At 46.3% G+C, this 27,797-nt stretch overlaps 1 protein-coding gene across 2 annotated transcripts; it reads right to left on the bottom strand.

The window, feature by feature from the left end:
- On the bottom strand, window positions 1–27,797 carry mrpl12 (mitochondrial ribosomal protein L12). 2 transcript variants are annotated; one of them, XM_090197658.1, is made up of 5 exons: window positions 27,572–27,797; window positions 24,756–24,948; window positions 16,022–16,096; window positions 11,812–11,949; window positions 1–1,990 (listed from the first exon to the last, which is right to left on the bottom strand). In XM_090197658.1, the coding sequence occupies exons 1-5, from the start codon at window positions 27,628–27,630 to the stop codon at window positions 1,874–1,876; spliced, it is 582 nt and encodes a 193-aa protein (XP_090053784.1). In that variant the 5' UTR covers window positions 27,631–27,797; the 3' UTR covers window positions 1–1,873. The 2 variants fall into 2 exon arrangements, with proteins under 2 accessions (XP_090053784.1, XP_090053785.1); XM_090197659.1 differs by lacking the exon at window positions 1–1,990 and adding an exon at window positions 2,243–2,350.

Below are 27,797 nucleotides of genomic sequence, written 5' to 3'. Positions count from 1 at the left end.
TATATTTCACATAGGGACTATTTAATAATCGTTCAGTCTTTATGTAACAGTATAATTTTAGACCGTCCCCTCGCCCATACCCGGGGCCGCGAACCAGGGACCTTCTGCACACATCAACAGTCACCCTCGAAGCATCGTTACCCGCTAACTAAGCTAGCCGTTTCACATCCGTTACATTTACAGCACAATCTAATCTGTCAAAATGTGATCCAATGTAAGATTATATTCAACCAAACAAAGAAATGTAACTTGTATTTTTTATTTATTTTAATCACTTCATCATTGATCCTATATCAGCCATACAGTATGAAGACCAGGGGTTGGAACCAACATTCATTTTTCCAGTCGTTTCGTTCTGAACAGGAAAATGCAAATTTAACTGTTTGTTTTGCTGGTCGGAACAGTGGAACCTAAGTTCTGAACCGGTTCAAACCAAACAAAGGTACCGGTTTATAGCATTCCTCTCTATTCCTTTTTTAACCTTTAAAATCAATTTCCCCCCCTTCACATTTAGCTAATTAAATGACTTCACCAATCAGTGCGGATAGAGTAGGGGGGGGGGGCCTAAACATGCACACACACACTGGTAAAGAGTTTCAGCTTGCAGGCAGATACTGGAATATGTTTCTGAGTGACAGAGTGAGGGCTTTGCCTTGGCACTTTGTTGCGTTTTATTGTGAGAGTAGAAACAACGCCCGGAATGTAAAAGAACGTTATTAACCGGCTTTTAAAATAATGGTTCTGTTCCGGAACAGTATGGATCACTTTCGTTCCAGGTTCCGTTTCTGCTACTTTTCAGTTCTGTTCCAGTTCCAACCCGTAATGAGGACACAGCTCCGTTCTCCTGGTTCTAGAGAACACGGCAGTCTTACCAGTCAGGGGGAGGGTTTCTAAAAAAAAGCTTGGTTGCCAACGTGGTACCTCAGTCCTCCTGATGACCCACTCCCACCACTCATAGAACAACCAGCAAAATGTCCATTTGACCAATTTGGTTCATTAACGCACATAAAATACCAGCGGAGGCTGGTGGGAGGAGCTATAGGAGGGCAGGCTTATTGTAAATGGCTGACATGGAATTAATGGAATGGCATCAAATGGAAACCACCTGTTTGACTCCATTCCAGCCATGACAATGAGCCTGTCCTCCTATAGGCTCCTCCCACCAGCCTCCTCTGGAGAATACAGACAGTCAAACGTAGATATTTCATTGGTCTGTGGAGGCTGGGTTGTCAGGGGAAATAACATGCCACATTAGTTACGTTAGTTATGTTCGTTACGAGGCTTTCAGGGAAACTCACCCCCAGACGAATACAGACAAGAGGCCAAGTCCAGCTTTAATGCAGACCAATGGGCAAAAGTACCAGACTGATAGATGGGCAAAAGTACCCATTATCCACCCTTCTCCTGTACTGTACCCTCATATTCCCAGTCGTGGACTTTTAAACATGGGGCTGATGTAAACATTGGCTTGAGGGAGTTTTGAGTTTCCACCGTTGTTAAATCAATGTGAGAAAGAACCCAAGAGAAGTGCACACTTCAGGAGAAGGGTGGAGAATCGGGACAGAGCCAGATAGACGAACAAGACAAATGGGCGAGGGAACTGACGAGCATCCGGGCGGTGGGCGGGTGCGTTCAGGCTCTGAGCCTGAGGAGTTCAGTCTGAGTTAGTTTCTCCCGCCCCACACCGTCCTGTTGGTAGCTAGTAGAGCAACGTTGTCAAAAAGGCTAGGTTTTAGTTTCCTTTTCCAAGGCATTGGTTCCTTTGTTCTTCTACTGCTGTATACAACAGAAAGATAGAAGACTGGCGTAACCGCAGCCAGACGGTCGGTGGGTGGGGTCAGTCGGGTGGAGGGATGGAGAGAGGAGGGACGTTCTACTCCAGCACCACAGTGCCTCCTGCTGTCTCCAGGGCTGTCTTCAGCTTCTCCGCCTCCTCTTTGGACACATTGGCTCTGATCTCCTGGGGGAGGGACTCAACCAACTTCTTAGCCTGGTAGAGGACAGAGGAGATCAGTGATCTACAGTAACAATAACACAAATCAACCAACTTCTTAGCCTGGTAGAGGACAGAGGATCTATAGTAACATTAACACAAAGCAACCAACTTCTTAGCCTGGCAGAGGACAGAGGATCTATAGTAACATTAACACAAAGCAAGCAACTTCTTAGCCTGGCAGAGGACAGAGGAGCTATAGTAACATTAACACAAAGCAACCAACTTCTTAGCCTGGTAGAGGACAGAGGATCTATAGTAACATTAACACAAAGCAACCAACTTCTTAGCCTGGTAGAGGACAGAGGAGAGCAGTGATCTACAGTAACAATAACACAAATCAACCAACTTCTTAGCCTGGTAGAGGACAGAGGATCTATAGTAACATTAACACAAAGCAACCTCCTAGACAGACATGATTGTGTGTCTTTCTGAGTAAGAAACAGAAGGAGGATTATACAGAGAGAACAAAGAAGGTCTCCAACTTCTTAACCTACTATATACATACAGAGAGCAGTACCACAGAGTGAAAGGTCTCCAACTTCTTAACCTACTATATACAGAGAGCAGTACCACAGAGTGAAAGGTCTCCAACTTCTTAACCTACTATATACATACAGAGAGCAGGACCACAGAGTGAAAGGTCTCCAACTTCTTAACCTACTATATACATACAGAGAGCAGTACCACAGAGTGAAAGGCCTCCAACTTCTTAACCTACTATATACATACAGAGAGCAGGACCACAGAGTGAAAGGTCTCCAACTTCTTAACCTACTATATACATACAGAGATCAGTACCACAGAGTGAAAGGTCTCCAACTTCTTAACCTACTATATACATACAGAGAGCAGGACCACAGAGTGAAAGGTCTCCAACTTCTTAACCTACTATATACATACAGAGAGCAGGACCACAGAGTGAAAGGTCTCCAACTTCTTAACCTACTATATACATACAGAGAGCAGTATCAGAGTGAAAGGTCTCCAACTTCTTAACCTACTATATACATACAGAGAGCAGTACCACAGAGTGAAAGGTCTCCAACTTCTTAACCTACTATATACATACAGAGAGCAGGACCACAGAGTGAAAGGTCTCCAACTTCTTAACCTACTATATACATACAGAGAGCAGGACCACAGAGTGAAAGGTCTCCAACTTCTTAACCTACTATATACATACAGAGAGCAGGACCACAGAGTGAAAGGTCTCCAACTTCTTAACCTACTATATACATACAGAGAGCAGGACCACAGAGTGAAAGGCCTCCAACTTCTTAACCTACTATATACATACAGAGAGCAGGACCACAGAGTGAAAGGCCTCCAACTTCTTAACCTACTATATACATACAGAGAGCAGTACCACAGAGTGAAAGGTCTCCAACTTCTTAACCTACTATATACATACAGAGAGCAGTACCACAGAGTGAAAGGTCTCCAACTTCTTAACCTACTATATACATACAGAGAGCAGTACCACAGAGTGAAAGGTCTCCAACTTCTTAACCTACTATATACATACAGAGAGCAGGACCACAGAGTGAAAGGTCTCCAACTTCTTAACCTACTATATACATACAGAGAGCAGGACCACAGAGTGAAAGGTCTCCAACTTCTTAACCTACTATATACATACAGAGAGCAGGACCACAGAGTGAAAGGTCTCCAACTTCTTAACCTACTATATACATACAGAGAGCAGGACCACAGAGTGAAAGGCCTCCAACTTCTTAACCTACTATATACATACAGAGAGCAGGACCACAGAGTGAAAGGTCTCCAACTTCTTAACCTACTATATACATACAGAGAGCAGTACCACAGAGTGAAAGGTCTCCAACTTCTTAACCTACTATATACATACAGAGAGCAGTACCACAGAGTGAAAGGTCTCCAACTTCTTAACCTACTATATACATACAGAGAGCAGTACCACAGAGTGAAAGGCCTCCAACTTCTTAACCTACTATATACATACAGAGAGCAGGACCACAGAGTGAAAGGCCTCCAACTTCTTAACCTACTATATACATACAGAGAGCAGTACCACAGAGTGAAAGGTCTCCAACTTCTTAACCTACTATATACATACAGAGAGCAGTATCAGAGTGAAAGGTCTCCAACTTCTTAACCTACTATATACATACAGAGAGCAGTATCAGAGTGAAAGGCCTCCAACTTCTTAACCTACTATATACATACAGAGAGCAGGACCACAGAGTGAAAGGTCTCCAACTTCTTAACCTACTATATACATACAGAGAGCAGGACCACAGAGTGAAAGGTCTCCAACTTCTTAACCTACTATATACATACAGAGAGCAGTACCACAGAGTGAAAGGTCTCCAACTTCTTAACCTACTATATACATACAGAGAGCAGGACCACAGAGTGAAAGGTCTCCAACTTCTTAACCTACTATACACATACAGAGAGCAGTACCACAGAGTGAAAGGTCTCCAACTTCTTAACCTACTATATACATACAGAGAGCAGGACCACAGAGTGAAAGGCCTCCAACTTCTTAACCTACTATATACATACAGAGAGCAGTATCAGAGTGAAAGGTCTCCAACTTCTTAACCTACTATATACATACAGAGAGCAGTATCAGAGTGAAAGGTCTCCAACTTCTTAACCTACTATATACATACAGAGAGCAGTATCAGAGTGAAAGGTCTCCAACTTCTTAACCTACTATATACATACAGAGAGCAGTATCAGAGTGAAAGGTCTCCAACTTCTTAACCTACTATATACATACAGAGAGCAGTATCAGAGTGAAAGGTCTCCAACTTCTTAACCTACTATATACATACAGAGAGCAGTACCACAGAGTGAAAGGTCTCCAACTTCTTAACCTACTATATACATACAGAGAGCAGTATCAGAGTGAAAGGCCTCCAACTTCTTAACCTACTATATACATACAGAGAGCAGTACCACAGAGTGAAAGGTCTCCAACTTCTTAACCTACTATATACATACAGAGAGCAGGACCACAGAGTGAAAGGTCTCCAACTTCTTAACCTACTATATACATACAGAGAGCAGTACCACAGAGTGAAAGGCCTCCAACTTCTTAACCTACTATATACATACAGAGAGCAGTACCACAGAGTGAAAGGTCTCCAACTTCTTAACCTACTATATACATACAGAGAGCAGTACCACAGAGTGAAAGGTCTCCAACTTCTTAACCTACTATATACATACAGAGAGCAGTACCACAGAGTGAAAGGTCTCCAACTTCTTAACCTACTATATACATACAGAGAGCAGTACCACAGAGTGAAAGGTCTCCAACTTCTTAACCTACTATATACATACAGAGAGCAGTACCACAGAGTGAAAGGCCTCCAACTTCTTAACCTACTATATACATACAGAGAGCAGTACCACAGAGTGAAAGGCCTCCAACTTCTTAACCTACTATATACATACAGAGAGCAGGACCACAGAGTGAAAGGTCTCCAACTTCTTAACCTACTATATACATACAGAGAGCAGGACCACAGAGTGAAAGGTCTCCAACTTCTTAACCTACTATATACATACAGAGAGCAGGACCACAGAGTGAAAGGTCTCCAACTTCTTAACCTACTATATACATACAGAGAGCAGGACCACAGAGTGAAAGGTCTCCAACTTCTTAACCTACTATATACATACAGAGAGCAGGACCACAGAGTGAAAGGCCTCCAACTTCTTAACCTACTATATACATACAGAGAGCAGTACCACAGAGTGAAAGGCCTCCAACTTCTTAACCTACTATATACATACAGAGAGCAGTATCAGAGTGAAAGGCCTCCAACTTCTTAACCTACTATATACATACAGAGAGCAGGACCACAGAGTGAAAGGTCTCCAACTTCTTAACCTACTATATACATACAGAGAGCAGGACCACAGAGTGAAAGGCCTCCAACTTCTTAACCTACTATATACATACAGAGAGCAGTACCACAGAGTGAAAGGTCTCCAACTTCTTAACCTACTATATACATACAGAGAGCAGGACCACAGAGTGAAAGGTCTCCAACTTCTTAACCTACTATATACATACAGAGAGCAGTATCAGAGTGAAAGGCCTCCAACTTCTTAACCTACTATATACATACAGAGAGCAGTACCACAGAGTGAAAGGCCTCCAACTTCTTAACCTACTATATACATACAGAGAGCAGGACCACAGAGTGAAAGGTCTCCAACTTCTTAACCTACTATATACATACAGAGAGCAGGACCACAGAGTGAAAGGTCTCCAACTTCTTAACCTACTATATACATACAGAGAGCAGTATCACAGAGTGAAAGGTCTCCAACTTCTTAACCTACTATATACATACAGAGAGCAGGACCACAGAGTGAAAGGCCTCCAACTTCTTAACCTACTATATACATACAGAGAGCAGGACCACAGAGTGAAAGGCCTCCAACTTCTTAACCTACTATATACATACAGAGAGCAGTATCACAGAGTGAAAGGTCTCCAACTTCTTAACCTACTATATACATACAGAGAGCAGTACCACAGAGTGAAAGGCCTCCAACTTCTTAACCTACTATATACATACAGAGAACAGGACCACAGAGTGAAAGGCCTCCAACTTCTTAACCTACTATATACATACAGAGAGCAGGACCACAGAGTGAAAGGCCTCCAACTTCTTAACCTACTATATACATACAGAGAGCAGTACCACAGAGTGAAAGGTCTCCAACTTCTTAACCTACTATATACATACAGAGAGCAGTACCACAGAGTGAAAGGCCTCCAACTTCTTAACCTACTATATACATACAGAGAGCAGGACCAGAGTGAAAGGTCTCCAACTTCTTAACCTACTATATACATACAGAGAGCAGTATCAGAGTGAAAGGCCTCCAACTTCTTAACCTACTATATACATACAGAGAGCAGTATCAGAGTGAAAGGCCTCCAACTTCTTAACCTACTATATACATACAGAGAGCAGTACCACAGAGTGAAAGGTCTCCAACTTCTTAACCTACTATATACATACAGAGAGCAGTACCACAGAGTGAAAGGCCTCCAACTTCTTAACCTACTATATACATACAGAGAGCAGTACCACAGAGTGAAAGGCCTCCAACTTCTTAACCTACTATATACATACAGAGAGCAGTACCACAGAGTGAAAGGCCTCCAACTTCTTAACCTACTATATACATACAGAGAGCAGTATCAGAGTGAAAGGCCTCCAACTTCTTAACCTACTATATACATACAGAGAGCAGTATCAGAGTGAAAGGCCTCCAACTTCTTAACCTACTATATACATACAGAGAGCAGGACCACAGAGTGAAAGGTCTCCAACTTCTTAACCTACTATATACATACAGAGAGCAGTACCACAGAGTGAAAGGCCTCCAACTTCTTAACCTACTATATACATACAGAGAGCAGGACCACAGAGTGAAAGGTCTCCAACTTCTTAACCTACTATATACATACAGAGAGCAGTACCACAGAGTGAAAGGTCTCCAACTTCTTAACCTACTATATACATACAGAGAGCAGGACCACAGAGTGAAAGGTCTCCAACTTCTTAACCTACTATATACATACAGAGAGCAGTATCACAGAGTGAAAGGTCTCCAACTTCTTAACCTACTATATACATACAGAGAGCAGGACCACAGAGTGAAAGGCCTCCAACTTCTTAACCTACTATATACATACAGAGAGCAGGACCACAGAGTGAAAGGCCTCCAACTTCTTAACCTACTATATACATACAGAGAGCAGTATCACAGAGTGAAAGGTCTCCAACTTCTTAACCTACTATATACATACAGAGAGCAGTACCACAGAGTGAAAGGCCTCCAACTTCTTAACCTACTATATACATACAGAGAACAGGACCACAGAGTGAAAGGCCTCCAACTTCTTAACCTACTATATACATACAGAGAGCAGGACCACAGAGTGAAAGGCCTCCAACTTCTTAACCTACTATATACATACAGAGAGCAGTACCACAGAGTGAAAGGTCTCCAACTTCTTAACCTACTATATACATACAGAGAGCAGTACCACAGAGTGAAAGGCCTCCAACTTCTTAACCTACTATATACATACAGAGAGCAGGACCAGAGTGAAAGGTCTCCAACTTCTTAACCTACTATATACATACAGAGAGCAGTATCAGAGTGAAAGGCCTCCAACTTCTTAACCTACTATATACATACAGAGAGCAGTATCAGAGTGAAAGGCCTCCAACTTCTTAACCTACTATATACATACAGAGAGCAGTACCACAGAGTGAAAGGTCTCCAACTTCTTAACCTACTATATACATACAGAGAGCAGTACCACAGAGTGAAAGGCCTCCAACTTCTTAACCTACTATATACATACAGAGAGCAGTACCACAGAGTGAAAGGCCTCCAACTTCTTAACCTACTATATACATACAGAGAGCAGTACCACAGAGTGAAAGGCCTCCAACTTCTTAACCTACTATATACATACAGAGAGCAGTATCAGAGTGAAAGGCCTCCAACTTCTTAACCTACTATATACATACAGAGAGCAGTATCAGAGTGAAAGGCCTCCAACTTCTTAACCTACTATATACATACAGAGAGCAGGACCACAGAGTGAAAGGTCTCCAACTTCTTAACCTACTATATACATACAGAGAGCAGTACCACAGAGTGAAAGGCCTCCAACTTCTTAACCTACTATATACATACAGAGAGCAGGACCACAGAGTGAAAGGTCTCCAACTTCTTAACCTACTATATACATACAGAGAGCAGTATCAGAGTGAAAGGCCTCCAACTTCTTAACCTACTATATACATACAGAGAGCAGGACCACAGAGTGAAAGGTCTCCAACTTCTTAACCTACTATATACATACAGAGAGCAGTACCACAGAGTGAAAGGTCTCCAACTTCTTAACCTACTATATACATACAGAGAGCAGTATCAGAGTGAAAGGCCTCCAACTTCTTAACCTACTATATACATACAGAGAGCAGTACCACAGAGTGAAAGGTCTCCAACTTCTTAACCTACTATATACATACAGAGAGCAGTATCAGAGTGAAAGGCCTCCAACTTCTTAACCTACTATATACATACAGAGAGCAGTACCACAGAGTGAAAGGTCTCCAACTTCTTAACCTACTATATACATACAGAGAGCAGTATCAGAGTGAAAGGCCTCCAACTTCATAACCTACTATATACATACAGAGAGCAGTACCACAGAGTGAAAGGTCTCCAACTTCTTAACCTACTATATACATACAGAGAGCAGTATCAGAGTGAAAGGCCTCCAACTTCTTAACCTACTATATACATACAGAGAGCAGGACCACAGAGTGAAAGGTCTCCAACTTCTTAACCTACTATATACATACAGAGAGCAGGACCACAGAGTGAAAGGTCTCCAACTTCTTAACCTACTATATACATACAGAGAGCAGTACCACAGAGTGAAAGGTCTCCAACTTCTTAACCTACTATATACATACAGAGAGCAGGACCACAGAGTGAAAGGTCTCCAACTTCTTAACCTACTATATACATACAGAGAGCAGGACCACAGAGTGAAAGGTCTCCAACTTCTTAACCTACTATATACATACAGAGAGCAGTACCACAGAGTGAAAGGCCTCCAACTTCTTAACCTACTATATACATACAGAGAGCAGTACCACAGAGTGAAAGGTCTCCAACTTCTTAACCTACTATATACATACAGAGAGCAGTACCACAGAGTGAAAGGCCTCCAACTTCTTAACCTACTATATACATACAGAGAGCAGTACCACAGAGTGAAAGGTCTCCAACTTCTTAACCTACTATATACATACAGAGAGCAGGACCACAGAGTGAAAGGTCTCCAACTTCTTAACCTACTATATACATACAGAGAGCAGGACCACAGAGTGAAAGGTCTCCAACTTCTTAACCTACTATATACATACAGAGAGCAGTATCAGAGTGAAAGGTCTCCAACTTCTTAACCTACTATATACATACAGAGAGCAGTATCAGAGTGAAAGGCCTCCAACTTCTTAACCTACTATATACATACAGAGAGCAGTATCAGAGTGAAAGGCCTCCAACTTCTTAACCTACTATATACATACAGAGAGCAGTATCAGAGTGAAAGGCCTCCAACTTCTTAACCTACTATATACATACAGAGAGCAGTATCAGAGTGAAAGGTCTCCAACTTCTTAACCTACTATATACATACAGAGAGCAGTACCACAGAGTGAAAGGCCTCCAACTTCTTAACCTACTATATACATACAGAGAGCAGGACCACAGAGTGAAAGGCCTCCAACTTCTTAACCTACTATATACATACAGAGAGCAGTATCAGAGTGAAAGGCCTCCAACTTCTTAACCTACTATATACATACAGAGAGCAGTATCAGAGTGAAAGGCCTCCAACTTCTTAACCTACTATATACAGAGAGCAGTACCACAGAGTGAAAGGTCTCCAACTTCTTAACCTACTATATACATACAGAGAGCAGTATCAGAGTGAAAGGCCTCCAACTTCTTAACCTACTATATACATACAGAGAGCAGTATCAGAGTGAAAGGCCTCCAACTTCTTAACCTACTATATACAGAGAGCAGTACCACAGAGTGAAAGGTCTCCAACTTCTTAACCTACTATATACATACAGAGAGCAGTACCACAGAGTGAAAGGTCTCCAACTTCTTAACCTACTATATACATACAGAGAGCAGTACCACAGAGTGAAAGGTCTCCAACTCAGAGCTATCCTATGTCTCAGACTGATTTGACTGCGTGTCCTTTAAGCGTGGACACTGGAACATGTGTGGTCAGAGACGGAACGGACAAATGATCACAGAGACAGGAAAGAACTAAAGAATCCTTGTCTGGCTGTGACATCACAGAGAGACAAACAGACCATCTGACCTGCACCAGGTTCAAGCCTTGGATGGCTGTGACATCACAGAGAGACAAACAGACCATCTGACCTGCACCAGGTTCAAGCCTTGGATGGCTGTGACATCACAGAGAGACAAACAGACCATCTGACCTGCACCAGGTTCAAGCCTTGGATGGCTGTGACATCACAGAGAGACAAACAGACCATCTGACCTGCACCAGGTTCAAGCCTTGGATGGCTGTGACATCACAGAGAGACAAACAGACCATCTGACCTGCACCAGGTTCAAGCCTTGGATGGCTGTGACATCACAGAGAGACAAACAGACCATCTGACCTGCACCAGGTTCAAGCCTTGGATGGCTGTGACATCACAGAGAGACAAACAGACCATCTGACCTGCACCAGGTTCAAGCCTTGGATGGCTGTGACATCACAGAGAGACAAACAGACCATCTGACCTGCACCAGGTTCAAGCCTTGGATGGCTGTGACATCACACAGAGACAAACAGACCATCTGACCTGCACCAGGTTCAAGCCTTGGATGGCTGTGACATCACACAGAGACAAACAGACCATCTGACCTGCACCAGGTTCAAGCCTTGGATGGCTGTGACATCACAGAGAGACAAACAGACCATCTGACCTGCACCAGGTTCAAGCCTTGGATGGCTGTGACATCACAGAGAGACAAACAGACCATCTGACCTGCACCAGGTTCAAGCCTTGGATGGCTGTGACATCACACAGAGACAAACAGACCATCTGACCTGCACCAGGTTCAAGCCTTGGATGGCTGTGACATCACAGAGAGACAAACAGACCATCTGACCTGCACCAGGTTCAAGCCTTGGATGGCTGTGACATCACACAGAGACAAACAGACCATCTGACCTGCACCAGGTTCAAGCCTTGGATGCAGTTCTTCACTTCTTTTATGAGTTTCACTTTCTCTGCTGCCTTCAGTTCTGTCAGTTTCACTGTGAAGTGAGTCTTCTCTTTCTTGACTGGTGCCGCGTCCTCTTCCACTGCCTGTAAGAGCAGAATGAATACAATGCTAGATTAGAACATGCTCTATCTACGCCCTGAGGACACTACATGCAGGTTACCATGCTAGATTAGAACATGCTCTATCTACGCCCTGAGGACACGACATGCAGGTTACAATGCAAGATTAGAACATGCTCTATCTATGCCCTGAGGACACTATATGACATGTTGATGTGTACAGTCAAGCACAACAATTGCATTGCAGTAAAGAGGCTTACATTGGGCATTGAAACTAAACGAGGTTATAGCCTTTATAGATAGACCTCTGCAGGGGTACCTCCTAGATCAAGTCATGTGGGGTAAGGGGTGACCACGGGGCGTCGTGTAAGGGGTGACCACGGGGCGTCGTGTAAGGGGTGACCACGGGGCGTCGTGTAAGGGGTGACCACGGGGCGTCGTGTAAGGGGTGACCACGGGGCGTCGTGTAAGGGGTGACCACGGGGCGTCGCGTAAGGGGTGACCACGGGGCGTCGCGTAAGGGGTGACCACGGGGCGTCGTGTAAGGGGTGACCACGGGGCGTCGTGTAAGGGGTGACCACGGGGCGTCGTGTAAGGGGTGACCACGGGGCATCGCGTAAGGGGTGACCACGGGGCGTCGCGTAAGGGGTGACCACGGGGCGTCGCGTAAGGGGTGACCACGGGGCGTCGCGTAAGGGGTGACCACGGGGCGTCGCGTAAGGGGTGACCACGGGGCGTCGCGTAAGGGGTGACCACGGGGCGTCGCGTAAGGGGTGACCACGGGGCGTCGCGTAAGGGGTGACTACGGGGCGTCGCGTAAGGGGTGACCACGGGGCGTCGCGTAAGGGGTGACCACGGGGCGTCGCGTAAGGGGTGACCACGGGGCGTCGCGTAAGGGGTGACCACGGGGCGTCGTGTAAGGGGTGACCACGGGGCGTCGTGTAAGGGGTGACCACGGGGCGTCGTGTAAGGGGTGACCACGGGGCGTCGTGTAAGGGGTGACCACGGGGCGTCGCGTAAGGGGTGACCACGGGGCGTCGCGTAAGGGGTGACCACGGGGCGTCGCGTAAGGGGTGACCACGGGGCGTCGCGTAAGGGGTGACCACGGGGCGTCGCGTAAGGGGTGACCACGGGGCGTCGCGTAAGGGGTGACCACGGGGCGTCGCGTAAGGGGTGACCACGGGGCGTCGCGTAAGGGGTGACCACGGGGCGTCGCGTAAGGGGTGACCACGGGGCGTCGCGTAAGGGGTGACCACGGGGCGTCGTGTAAGGGGTGACCACGGGGCGTCGTGTAAGGGGTGACCACGGGGCGTCGTGTAAGGGGTGACCACGGGGCGTCGTGTAAGGGGTGACCACGGGGCGTCGTGTAAGGGGTGACCACGGGGCGTCGTGTAAGGGGTGACCACGGGGCGTCGTGTAAGGGGTGACCACGGGGCGTCGTGTAAGGGGTAACCACGGGGCATCGTGTAAGGGGTGACCACGGGGCGTCGTGTAAGGGGTGACCACGGGGCGTCGTGTAAGGGGTGACCACGGGGCGTCGTGTAAGGGGTAACCACGGGGCATCGTGTAAGGGGTGACCACGGGGCGTCGTGTAAGGGGTGACCACGGGGCGTCGTGTAAGGGGTGACCACGGGGCGTCGTGTAAGGGGTGACCACGGGGCGTCGTGTAAGGGGTAACCACGGGGCATCGTGTAAGGGGTGACCACGGGGCGTCGTGTAAGGGGTGACCACGGGGCGTCGCGTAAGGGGTGACCACGGGGCGTCGTGTAAGGGGTAACCACGGGGCATCGTGTAAGGGGTGACCACGGGGCGTCGTGTAAGGGGTGACCACGGGGCGTCGTGTAAGGGGTGACCACGGGGCGTCGTGTAAGGGGTGACCACGGGGCGTCGTGTAAGGGGTAACCACGGGGCATCGTGTAAGGGGTGACCACGGGGCGTCGTGTAAGGGGTGACCACGGGGCGTCGTGTAAGGGGTGACCACGGGGCGTCGTGTAAGGGGTGACCACGGGGCGTCGTGTAAGGGGTGACCACGGGGCATCGTGTAAGGGGTGACCACGGGGCGTCGTGTAAGGGGTGACCACGGGGCGTCGTGTAAGGGGTGACCACGGGGCGACCACGGGGCGTCGTGTAAGGGGTGACCACGGGGCGTCGTGTAAGGGGTAACCACGGGGCGTCGTGTAAGGGGTGACCACGGGGCATCGTGTAAGGGGTAACCACGGGGCGTCGTGTAAGGGGTGACCACGGGGCGTCGTGTAAGGGGTGACCACGGGGCGACCACGGGGCGTCGTGTAAGGGGTGACCACGGGGCGTCGTGTAAGGGGTAACCACGGGGCGTCGTGTAAGGGGTAACCACGGGGCGTCGTGTAAGGGGTGACCACGGGGCGTCGTGTAAGGGGTAACCACGGGGCGTCGTGTAAGGGGTAACCACGGGGCGTCGTGTAAGGGGTAACCACGGGGCGTCGTGTAAGGGGTGACCACGGGGCGTCGTGTAAGGGGTGACCACGGGGCGTCGTGTAAGGGGTGACTACGGGGCGTCGTGTAAGGGGTAACCACGGGGCGTCGTGTAAGGGGTGACCACGGGGCGTCGTGTAAGGGGTGACCACGGGGCGTCGTGTAAGGGGTGACCACGGGGCGTCGTGTAAGGGGTGACCACGGGGCGTCGTGTAAGGGGTGACCACGGGGCGTCGTGTAAGGGGTGACCACGGGGCATCGTGTAAGGGGTGACCACGGGGCGTCGTGTAAGGGGTGACCACGGGGCATCGTGTAAGGGGTGACCACGGGGCGTCGTGTAAGGGGTGACCACGGGGCATCGTGTAAGGGGTGACCACGGGGCGTCGTGTAAGGGGTGACCACGGGGCGTCGCGTAAGGGGTGACCACGGGGCATCGTGTAAGGGGTGACCACGGGGCGTCGTGTAAGGGGTGACCACGGGGCGTCGCGTAAGGGGTGACCACGGGGCATCGTGTAAGGGGTGACCACGGGGCGTCGTGTAAGGGGTGACCACGGGGCGTCGTGTAAGGGGTGACCACGGGGCATCGTGTAAGGGGTGACCACGGGGCGTCGTGTAAGGGGTGACCACGGGGCGTCGTGTAAGGGGTGACCACGGGGCGTCGTGTAAGGGGTGACCACGGGGCATCGTGTAAGGGGTGACCACGGGGCATCGTGTAAGGGGTAACCACGGGGCATCGTGTAAGGGGTAACCACGGGGCATCGTGTAAGGGGTGACCACGGGGCGTCGCGTAAGGGGTGACCACGGGGCATCGTGTAAGGGGTGACCACGGGGCGTCGCGTAAGGGGTGACCACGGGGCGTCGTGTAAGGGGTGACCACGGGGCATCGTGTAAGGGGTGACCACGGGGCGTCGTGTAAGGGGTGACCACGGGGCATCGTGTAAGGGGTGACCACGGGGCGTCGTGTAAGGGGTGACCACGGGGCGTCGTGTAAGGGGTAACCACGGGGCGTCGTGTAAGGGGTGACCACGGGGCATCGTGTAAGGGGTGACCACGGGGCGTCGTGTAAGGGGTGACCACGGGGCATCGTGTAAGGGGTGACCACGGGGCATCGTGTAAGGGGTAACCACGGGGCATCGTGTAAGGGGTGACCACGGGGCATCGTGTAAGGGGTGACCACGGGGCATCGTGTAAGGGGTGACCACGGGGCATCGTGTAAGGGGTGACCACGGGGCGACCACGGGGCGTCGTGTAAGGGGTGACCACGGGGCATCGTGTAAGGGGTGACCACGGGGCATCGTGTAAGGGGTAACCACGGGGCATCGTGTAAGGGGTGACCACGGGGCATCGTGTAAGGGGTGACCACGGGGCGACCACGGGGCGTCGTGTAAGGGGTGACCACGGGGCATCATGTAAGGGGTAACCACGGGGCATCATGTAAGGGGTAACCACGGGGCATCATGTAAGGGGTGACCACGGGGCATCGTGTAAGGGGTGACCACGGGGCGTCGTGTAAGGGGTGACCACGGGGCGTCGTGTAAGGGGTAACCACGGGGCATCGTGTAAGGGGTGACCATCACAGGTAAAGAATCTTGATAAACGTATTGAATAAAAACACAGAAACACAGTGAAACAATCCCCGTCTTACCAGAGCTGCAGGTGTTGCTGCTGCAGTCATGGCTCCCATTGGCATCATCCCAACATCCTGGATATTCAGGGTTTTCTGGGACAAACAAATTAAAAAAACATACTTTATTGGAGAAGTCATTGAGCAAATCAAAATGTTACTCATCACATGCCTCGTTAACAACAGATGTAGACCAACAGTGAAACGCTGACTTAGACCTTCACAGCAATACAGAGAGAAAGAGAGTAGAACTAATAAAGTTAAACACGTAATAATAAATACACAATGAGTAACGATAACATGACTTTATACACGGGGTACCAGTACTGAGTCAATAATAACATGGCTTTATACACGGGGTACCAGTACTGAGTCAATAATAACATGGCTTTATACACGGGGTACCAGTACTGAGTCAATAATAACATGGCTTTATACACGGGGTACCAGTACTGAGTCAATAATAACATGGCTTTATACACGGGGTACCAGTACTGAGTCAATAATAACATGGCTTTATACACGGGTACCAGTACTGAGTCAATAATAACATGGCTTTATACACGGGGTACCAGTACTGAGTCAATAATAACATGGCTTTATACACGGGGTACCAGTACTGAGTCAATAATAACATGGCTTTATACACGGGGTACCAGTACTGAGTCAATAATAACATGGCTTTATACACGGGGTACCAGTACTGAGTCAATAATAACATGGCTTTATACACGGGGTACCAGTACCGAGTCAATAATAACATGGCTTTATACACGGGGTACCAGTACCGAGTCAATAATAACATGGCTTTATACACAGGGTACCAGTACTGAGTCAATAATAACATGGCTTTATACACGGGGTACCAGTACTGAGTCAATAATAACATGGCTTTATACACGGGGTACCAGTACTGAGTCAATAATAACATGGCTTTAAACACAGGGTACCAGTACTGAGTCAATAATAACATGGCTTTAAACACGGGGTACCAGTACTGAGTCAATAATAACATGGCTTTATACACGGGGTACCAGTACTGAGTCAATAATAACATGGCTTTATACACGGGGTACCAGTACTGAGTCAATAATAACATGGCTTTATACACGGGGTACCAGTACTGAGTCAATAATAACATGGCTTTATACACGGGATACCAGTACTGAGTCAATAATAACATGGCTTTATACACGGGGTACCAGTACCGAGTCAATAATAACATGGCTTTATACACGGGGTACCAGTACTGAGTCAATAATAACATGGCTTTATACACGGGGTACCAGTACTGAGTCAATAATAACATGGCTTTATACACGGGGTACCAGTACTGAGTCAATAATAACATGGCTTTAAACACGCGGTATCAGTACTGAGTCAATAATAACATGGCTTTAAACACGCGGTATCAGTACTGAGTCAATAATAACCTGGCTTTATACACGGGGTACCAGTACTGAGTCAATAATAACATGGCTTTATACACGGGGTACCAGTACTGAGCCAATAATAACATGGCTTTATACACGGGGTACCCGCACTGAGTCAATAATAACATGGCTTTATACACGGGGTACCAGCACTGAGTCAATAATAACATGGCTTTATACACGGGGTACCAGTACTGAGTCAATAATAACATGGCTTTATACACGGGTACCAGTACTGAGTCAATAATAACATGGCTTTATACACGGGTACCAGTACTGAGTCAATAATAACTTGGCTTTATACACGGGGTACCAGTACTGAGTCAATAATAACATGGCTTTATACACGGTGTACCAGTACTGAGTCAACAATAACATGGCTTTATACACGGGGTACCAGTACTGAGTCAATAATAACATGGCTTTAAACACGGGGTACCAGCACTGAGTCAATAATAACATGGCTTTATACACGGGGTACCAGTACTGAGTCAATAATAACATGGCTTTATACACGGGGTACCAGTACTGAGTCAATAATAACATGGCTTTATACACGGTGTACCAGTACTGAGTCAACAATAACATGGCTTTATACACGGGGTACCAGTACTGAGTCAATAATAACATGGCTTTAAACACGGGGTACCAGCACTGAGTCAATAATAACATGGCTTTATACACGGGGTACCAGTACTGAGTCAATAATAACATGGCTTTATACACGGGGTACCAGTACTGAGTCAATAATAACATGGCTTTATACACGGGTACCAGTACTGAGTCAATAATAACATGGCTTTATACACGGGTACCAGTACTGAGTCAATAATAAACATGGCTTTATACACGGGGTACCAGTACTGAGTCAATAATAAACATGGCTTTATACACGGGGTACCAGTACTGAGTCAATAATAACATGGCTTTATACACGGGTACCAGTACTGAGTCAATAATAACATGGCTTTATACACGGGTACCAGTACTGAGTCAATAATAACATGGCTTTATACACGGGGTACCAGTACTGAGTCAATAATAACATGGCTTTATACACGGGGTACCAGTACTGAGTCAATAATAACATGGCTTTATACACGGGGTACCAGTACTGAGTCAATAATAACATGGCTTTATACACGGGGTACCAGTACTGAGTCAATAATAACATGGCTTTATACACAGGGTACCAGTACTGAGTCAATAATAACATGGCTTTATACACGGGGTACCAGTACTGAGTCAATAATAACATGGCTTTATACACGGGGTACCAGTACTGAGTCAATAATAACATGGCTTTATACACAGGTACCAGTACTGAGTCAATAATAACATGGCTTTATACACGGGGTACCAGTACTGAGTCAATAATAACATGGCTTTATACACGGGGTACCAGTACTGAGTCAATAATAACATGGCTTTATACACGGGGTACCAGCACTGAGTCAATAATAACATGGCTTTATACACGGGGTACCAGTACTGAGTCAATAATAACATGACTTTATACACGGGGTACCAGTACTGAGTCAATAATAACATGGCTTTATACACAGGGTACCAGTAATGAGTCAATAATAACATGGCTTTATACACGGGTACCAGTACTGAGTCAATAATAACATGGCTTTATACACGGGTACCAGTACTGAGTCAATAATAACATGGCTTTATACACGGGTACCAGTACTGAGTCAATAATAACATGGCTTTATAAGCGGGGTACCAGTACTGAGTCAATAATAACATGGCTTTATACACGGGGTACCAGTACTGAGTCAATAATAACATGGCTTTATACGCGGGGTACCAGTACTGAGTCAATAATAGCATGGCTTTATACACGGGTACCAGTACTGAGTCAATAATAACATGGCTTTATACAATAATAACATGGCTTTATACACGGGGTACCAGCACTGAGTCAATAATAACATGGCTTTATACACGGGGTACCAGTACTGAGCCAATAATAACATGACTTTATACACGGGGTACCAGTACTGAGTCAATAATAACATGGCTTTATACACAGGGTACCAGTAATGAGTCAATAATAACATGGCTTTATACACGGGTACCAGTACTGAGTCAATAATAACATGGCTTTATACACGGGTACCAGTACTGAGTCAATAATAACATGGCTTTATACACGGGTACCAGTACTGAGTCAATAATAACATGGCTTTATACGCAGGGTACCAGTACTGAGTCAATAATAACATGGCTTTATACACGGGGTACCAGTACTGAGTCAATATTAACATGGCTTTATACGCGGGGTACCAGTACTGAGTCAATAATAACATGGCTTTATACACGGGTACCAGTACTGAGTCAATAATAACATGGCTTTATACACGGGTACCAGTACTGAGTCAATAATAACATGGCTTTATACACGGGTACCAGTACTGAGTCAATAATAACATGGCTTTATACACGGGGTACCAGTACTGAGTCAATAATAACATGGCTTTATACACGGGTACCAGTACTGAGTCAATAATAACATGGCTTTATACACGGGGTACCAGTACTGAGTCAATAATAACATGACTTTATACACGGGGTACCAGTACTGAGTCAATAATAACATGGCTTTATACACGGGGTACCAGTACTGAGTCAATAATAACATGGCTTTATACACGGGTACCAGTACTGAGTCAATAATAACATGGCTTTATACACGGGTACCAGTACTGAGTCAATAATAACATGGCTTTATACACGGGGTACCAGTACTGAGTCAATAATAACATGGCTTTAAACACGCGGTATCAGTACTGAGTCAATAATAACATGGCTTTATACACGGGGTACCAGTACTGAGTCAATAATAACATGGCTTTAAACACGCGGTATCAGTACTGAGTCAATAATAACATGGCTTTATACACGGGGTACCAGTACTGAGTCAATAATAACATGGCTTTATACACGGGGTACCAGTACTGAGTCAATAATAACATGGCTTTATACACAGGGTACCAGTACTGAGTCAATAATAACATGGCTTTATACACGGGTACCAGTACTGAGTCAATAATAACATGGCTTTATACACGGGGTACCAGTACTGAGTCAATAATAACATGGCTTTATACACAGGTACCAGTACTGAGTCAATAATAACATGGCTTTATACACGGGTACCAGTACTGAGTCAATAATAACATGGCTTTATACACGGGGTACCAGTACTGAGTCAATAATAACATGGCTTTATACACGGGGTACCAGCACTGAGTCAATAATAACATGGCTTTATACACGGGGTACCAGTACTGAGTCAATAATAACATGGCTTTATACACGGGGTACCAGTACTGAGTCAATAATAACATGGCTTTATACACAGGGTACCAGTACTGAGTCCATAATAACATGGCTTTATACACGGGTACCAGTACTGAGTCAATAATAACATGGCTTTATACACGGGTACCAGTACTGAGTCAATAATAACATGGCTTTATACACGGGGTACCAGCACTGAGTCAATAATAACATGGCTTTATACACGGGGTACCAGTACTGAGTCAATAATAACATGACTTTATACACGGGGTACCAGTACTGAGTCAATAATAACATGGCTTTATACACGGGTACCAGTACTGAGTCAATAATAACATGGCTTTATACACGGGTACCAGTACTGAGTCAATAATAACATGGCTTTAAACACGCGGTATCAGTACTGAGTCAATAATAACATGGCTTTAAACACGCGGTATCAGTACTGAGTCAATAATAACATGGCTTTAAACACGCGGTATCAGTACTGAGTCAATAATAACATGGCTTTATACACGGGGTACCAGTACTGAGTCAATAATAACATGGCTTTAAACACGCGGTATCAGTACTGAGTCAATAATAACATGGCTTTAAACACGCGGTATCAGTACTGAGTCAATAATAACCTGGCTTTATACACGGGGTACCAGTACTGAGTCAATAATAACATGGCTTTATACACGGGTACCAGTACTGAGTCAATAATAACATGGCTTTATACACGGGGTACCAGTACTGAGTCAATAATAACATGGCTTTATACACGGGGTACCAGTACTGAGTCAATAATAACATGGCTTTATACACGGGGTACCAGTACTGAGTCAATAATAACATGGCTTTATACACGGGGTACCAGTACTGAGTCAATAATAACATGGCTTTATACACGGGGTACCAGTACTGAGTCAATAATAACATGGCTTTATTCACGGGGTACCAGTACTGAGTCAATAATAACATGGCTTTATACACGGGTACCAGTACTGAGTCAATAATAACTTGGCTTTATACACGGGGTACCAGTACTGAGTCAATAATAACATGGCTTTATACACGGGGTACCAGTAGATACAAGCAGCAGGTAGTCTAGTGGTTAGAGTGTAGGGGCGGCAGGTAGTCTAGTGGTTAGAGTGTAGGGGCGGCAGGTAGTCTAGTGGTTAGAGTGTAGGGGCGGCAGGTAGTCTAGTGGTTAGAGTGTAGGGGCGGCAGGTAGTCTAGTGGTTAGAGTGTAGGGGCGGCAGGTAGTCTAGTGGTTAGAGTGTAGGGGCGGCAGGTAGTCTAGTGGTTAGAGTGTAGGGGCGGCAGGTAGCCTAGTGGTTAGAGTGTAGGGGCGGCAGGTAGCCTAGTGGTTAGAGTGTAGGGGCGGCAGGTAGCCTAGTGGTTAGAGTGTAGGGGCGGCAGGTAGCCTAGTGGTTAGAGTGTAGGTGCGGCAGGTAGCCTAGTGGTTAGAGTGTAGGGGCGGCAGGTAGTCTAGTGGTTAGAGTGTAGGGTCGGCAGGTAGCCTAGTGGTTAGAGTGTAGGGGAGGCAGGTAGCCTAGTGGTTAGAGTGTAGGGGCGGCAGGTAGCCTAGTGGTTAGAGTGTAGGGGCGGCAGGTAGTCTAGTGGTTAGAGTGTAGGGGCGGCAGGTAGCCTAGTGGTTAGAGTGTAGGGGCGGCAGGTAGTCTAGTGGTTAGAGTGTAGGGGCGGCAGGTAGTCTAGTGGTTAGAGTGTAGCGGCGGCAGGTAGTCTAGTGGTTAGAGTGTAGGGGCGGCAGGTAGCCTAGTGGTTAGAGTGTAGGGGCGGCAGGTAACCTAGTGGTTAGAGTGTAGGGGCGGCAGGTAATCTAGTGGTTAGAGTGTAGGGGCGGCAGGTAGCCTAGTGGTTAGAGTGTAGGGGCGGCAGGTAGACTAGTGGTTAAGAGTGTAGGGGCGGCAGGTAGTCTAGTGGTTAGAGTGTAGAGGCGGCAGGTAGTCTAGTGGTTAGTGTGTTAGACCTGTAACCAAAAGGTTGCAAGTTTGAATCCCCGAGCTGACAAGGTACAAATCTGCCATTCTGCCCCTGAACAAGGCAGTTAACCCCACTGTTCCTAGGCCGTCATTGTAAATAAGAATGTGTTCTTAACTGACCTGCCTAGTTAAATAAAGGTTAAATTATAAAAATACATTAATTGTATGATTTGTTTCCACAGGCAGGAGCTCTGTGGAATACTATAATACACTGCTCAAAAAATAAAGGGAACACTAAAATAACACATCCTAGATCTGAATGAATGAAATATTCTTATTAAATACTGTTTTCTTTACATAGTTGAATGTGTTGACAACAAAATCACACAAAAATTATCAATGGAAATCAAATTTATCAACTCATGGAGGTCTGGATTTGGAGTCACACTCAAAATTAAAGTGGAAAACCACACTACAGGCTGATCCAACTTTGATGTAATGTCCTTAAAACAAGTCAAAATGAGGCTCAGTAGTGTGTGTGGCCTCCACGTGCCTGTATGACCTCCCTACAACGCCTGGGCATGCTCCTGATGAGGTGGCGGATTGTCTCCTGAGGGATCTCCTCCCAGACCTGGACTAAAGCATCCGCCAACTCCTGGACAGTCTGTGGTGCAACGTGGCGTTGGTGGATGGAGCGAGACATCATGTCCCAGATGTGCTCAATTGGATTCAGGTCTGGGGAACGGACGGGCCAGTCCATAGCATCAATGCCTTCCTCTTGCAGGAACTGCTGACACACTCCAGCCACATGAGGTCTAGCATTGTCTTGCATTAGGAGGAACCCAGGGCCAACCGCACCAGCATATGGTCTCACAAGGGGTCTGAGGATCTCATCTCGGTACCTAATGGCAGTTAGGCTACCTCTGGCGAGCACATGGAAGGCTGTGCGGCCCCCCAAAGAAATGCCACCCCACACCATGACTGACCCACCACCAAACCGGTCATGCTGGAGGATGTTGCAGGCAGCAGAACGTTCTCCACGGCGTGACAGACGTGACAGTCTGGAGACATGTGCTCAGTGTGAACCTGCTTTCATCTGTGAAGAGCACAGGGCACAAGTAGGAAATTTGCCAATCTTGGTGTTTTCTGGCAAATGCCAAACGTCCTGCACGGTGTTGGGCTGTAAGCACAACCCCCACATGTGGATGTCGGGCCCTCATACCACCCTCATGGAGTCTGTTTCTGACCGGTTGAGCAGACGCGTGCACATTCGTGGCCTGCTGGAGGTCATTTTGCAGGGCTCTGGCAGTACTCCTCCTGCTCCTCCTTGCACAAAGGCGGAGGTAGCGGTCCTGCTGCTGGGTTGTTGCCCTCCTACGGCCTCCTCCACGTCTCCTGATGTACTGGCCTGTCTCCTGGTAGCGCCTCCATGCTCTGGACACTACGCTGACAGACACAGTAAACCTTCTTGCCACAGCTCGCATTGATGTCCCATCCTGGATGAGCTGCACTACCTGAGCCACTTGTGTGGGTTGTAGACTCCGTCTCGTGCCACCACTAGAGTGAAAGCACCGGCAGCATTCAAAAGTGACCAAAACATCAGCCAGGAAGCATAGGAACTGAGAAGTGGTCTGAGGTCACCACCTGCAGAACCACTCCTTTATTGGGGGGTGTCTTGCTAATTGCCTATAATTTCCACCTGTTGTCTATTCCATTTGCACAACAGCATGTGAAATTTGTCAATCAGTGTTGCTTCCTAAGTGGACAGTTTGATTTCACAGAAGTGTGATTGACTTGGAGTTACATTGTGTTGTTTAAGTGTTCCCTTTATTTTTTTGAGCAGTGTATATATAGATACCCTGGTATAGAGGTAGATACTAGAACTATGTATATAGGACAATGTGCTATGTAATGTGTGTTGTATATAGGACAATGTACTGTGTGTTATATATAGGACAATGTGCTATAATTTATGGCACTGACTGTGTGGCACTGGATACGAGTGTCTGCTAAATGACTCAGATGCCCACGTCTCCTTATGTTAATCTACACAGTCTACATGTTCCAGTTCCATACCTTGAGGAGCTCATTGAGGTCTGACACCTCTAACAAGGTGAGGCTGGTGATGTCGTGTACCAGCTGGGTGATTTTGGGGGGGTACTGTTTGGGGGCTCCATCCAGAGGGGGGGCGGCGATGACAGCAGAAAGGCTGGCTGGGCTGGTCCCGAGTGTTCGGAGGGCACATAACGTTGGTGTCTGGAGCTCCTGCCTGGGGAAACAAAGCACACAGTTAATGTATTATTTTATTGAACCTTTAACTAACTAGGCAGGTCAGTTAAGAACACATTCTCATTCACAAACCCGGACGACGCTGGACCAATTGTGTCGCCGCCCTATGGGACTCCCCAATCACGGCCGGACGTGATGCAGCCTGGATTCGAACCAGGTACTGCAGTGACGCCTCTTACACTGAGATACAAGGTAAGTTGCTAGCTGGCATTGCTAGCTAGCATCTATCTTAACATAATCAATAGTTAACTACACACGGTTGATGATATTACTTGTTTATCTAGCTTATCCTGTGGTGCATATAATCGATGCGGTGCCTGTTAATGTTTCATCGAATCACAGCCTACTTCGCCAAACGGGTGATGATTTAACAAGCGCATTCGCGAAAAAAGCACTGTCGTTGCACCAATGTGTACCTAACCATAAACATCAATGTCTTTCTTAAAACCAATAGACAAGTACATATTTTTAAACCTGCATATTTAGTTAATATTGCCTGCTAACATTAATTTTTTTAAACTCAGGAAATTGTGTCACTTCTCTTGCGTTCTGTGTAACAGAGTCAGGGCCGCCTGGCTCGTTGGGAACTGTGCAACAGAGTCAGGCTATATGCAGCAGTTTGGGCCGCCTGGCTCGTTGGGAACTGTGCAACAGAGTCAGGCTATATGCAGCAGTTTGGGCCGCCTGGCTCGTTGGGAACTGTGCAACAGAGTCAGGCTTTATGCAGCAGTTTGGGCCGCCTGGCTCGTTGCGAACTGTGTGAAGACCATTTCTTCCTAACAAAGTTTGCCAGAATTTTAGATAATTATGACATGACATTGAAGGTTGTACAATGTAACAGCAATATTTAGACTGAAGGATGCCACCCGTTGCCAGAACGGTTCCGTATTTCACTGAAAGAATAAACTTTTTGTTTTCTAAAAGTGTTTCCGGATTTGACCAAATTAATGACCTAAGGCTCATATTTCTGTGTGTTAATTAGAATTAAGTCTATGATTTGATATTTGATAGAGCAGTCTGACTGACCGGTGGTAGGCAGCAGCAGGCTCGTAAGCATTCATTCAAACAGCACTTTCCTGCGTTTGCCAGCAGCTCTTCGCTGTGCTTCAAGCATTGTGCTGTTTATGACTTATGACCTATCAACTCCTGAGATTAGGCTGGCAATACTATAGTGCCTATAAGAACATCCAATAGTCAAAGATATATGAAATATAAATGGTATAGAGAGAAATAGCCCTATAATTCCTGTAATAACTACAACCTAAAACTTCTTACCTGGGAATATTGAAGACTCATGTTAAAAGGAACCACCAGCTTTCATATGTTCTCATGTTCTGAGCAAGGAACTGAAATGTTAGCTTTCTTACATGGCACATATTGCACTTTTACTTTCTTCTCCAACACTGTTTTTGCATTATTTAAACCAAATTGAGGATGTTTCATTATTTATTTGAGACTAAATTGATTTTATTGATGTAATTAAGTACACATTTTAAAAAGTGTTCTTTCAATGTTGTTGTAATTGTCACTATTAGCCGATTAATCGGTATCGGCTTCCTTTGGCCCTCCAATGAAAAATCATAATCGGCCGACCTCTACAGTCAATCCAGTGTTTCCTCTGTAGAGCGTGCAACCCGTCCACCTAAAATAGTTTGGTTTCTATTGGTTTAAATGGACAGTTTTGGTGCAAATTAATTAACAACTATGCACTAATGAATTAGATTTAGGCTCCTGGATATGACTTTAGAGGCCTTTCGAGTCTCATCTGTAAAACCCTCCTAGGCCTAAGGGAATGACTGATTCAATGTTGTCACAGATCTCTCAAAGATTCTTCAAATCCCCCACCAGTTAGTAATATAGCAGTAGCTAGTTAGCTGCTATTTCTCATCCTAATTTTCCACCTGGTTCAGTTGGGAAAGGGAATACTTAGTCAGTTGCACAACTGAATGCATTCAACCAAAATGTGTCATCCGCATTTAACCCAACCCCTTCTGAATCAGTTGTACAACTGCCACGGTAAGGTTGACAAGATCATTATACAATGGTGAAAATCTATTCAAATCACCAATCAGAACCAGGAGGGAAGCTCTAGCAAGATACAGGATATGACAACCATTTGTCAAAGTTAAACACAAATGCCATACAAGAAACACATGACCTTGACTGGCACATCTCATAAGGAAGGAACGGGGTGCATTAGGTCCGTGGAACTGGCTAACGTTATTTACTGCTGAGCCTACTCGCTCTAGATTACAAGTTAGTTAGCTGGTTTTACAACACATTCCCCGTGACGGATTAATCCATTTGGCTGCAAGATTGTTCCTCACTAGCTAGCTAACGAGGAATAGGTGGCATTGCGGTTGGCTAGCTAGCCGGTTGATCATAAAATCCGTTCTTCACAAAGCAAGTGAATGAGCCCAGGGTTATTATGTTAATAGTTCTATGTGATTCCGACTATTTGGGGCACATAAATGGTTAATGCATGGCAAATTAGCTAGCAATTCTCTGCCCTTGACGCGTTTAGCGTTAGCAAACCATCTAGCTCCTGTGTCCCACTGTTGTTACACAAGCAGCTACGATCCCCGGTTATGACACCCGCTTACCGATGAGTCTTTGCGGCGATTCGCAGTGCGGTCCGAATGCAATGTCTTGTGTAGTACATGTTTATTATTTGTGCCCCCGGATCTCCTCCAGATATTTCCAATTCACAGAGTCACAGCGTTGCCTGTTAGTCCTGGTCCTTCTCCCTCAATAGCACATGGCGTCCTCCACTCTCTGTTACTGACCTATCCACAATGCATTGCGCCACAAACGAGTTGTAGTTCGACT

The sequence above is a fragment of the Oncorhynchus mykiss genome, chromosome 13 (genome assembly GCF_057628025.1).
Source record: "Oncorhynchus mykiss isolate SJ-2025 chromosome 13, ASM5762802v1, whole genome shotgun sequence".
In the NCBI taxonomy this organism is placed as follows: Eukaryota; Metazoa; Chordata; class Actinopteri; order Salmoniformes; family Salmonidae; genus Oncorhynchus; species Oncorhynchus mykiss.
The sequence above is the reverse complement of the archived record's forward strand: the minus strand, read 5'-3'. Positions and strand labels throughout refer to the sequence as shown.

Excerpts from the sequence above, each read along its gene's own strand:
- mrpl12 (XM_090197658.1), bottom strand. The coding sequence starts at position 27,630 with ATGTACTACACAAGACATTGCATTCGGACCGCACTGCGAATCGCCGCA. Across the intron at positions 16,097-24,755 it reads ACCTCAATGAGCTCCTCAAG|AAAACCCTGAATATCCAGGA; the intron begins GTATGGAACTGG and ends TGTTTGTCCCAG. Across the intron at positions 11,950-16,021 it reads CAGCAACACCTGCAGCTCTG|GCAGTGGAAGAGGACGCGGC; the intron begins GTAAGACGGGGA and ends CTGCTCTTACAG.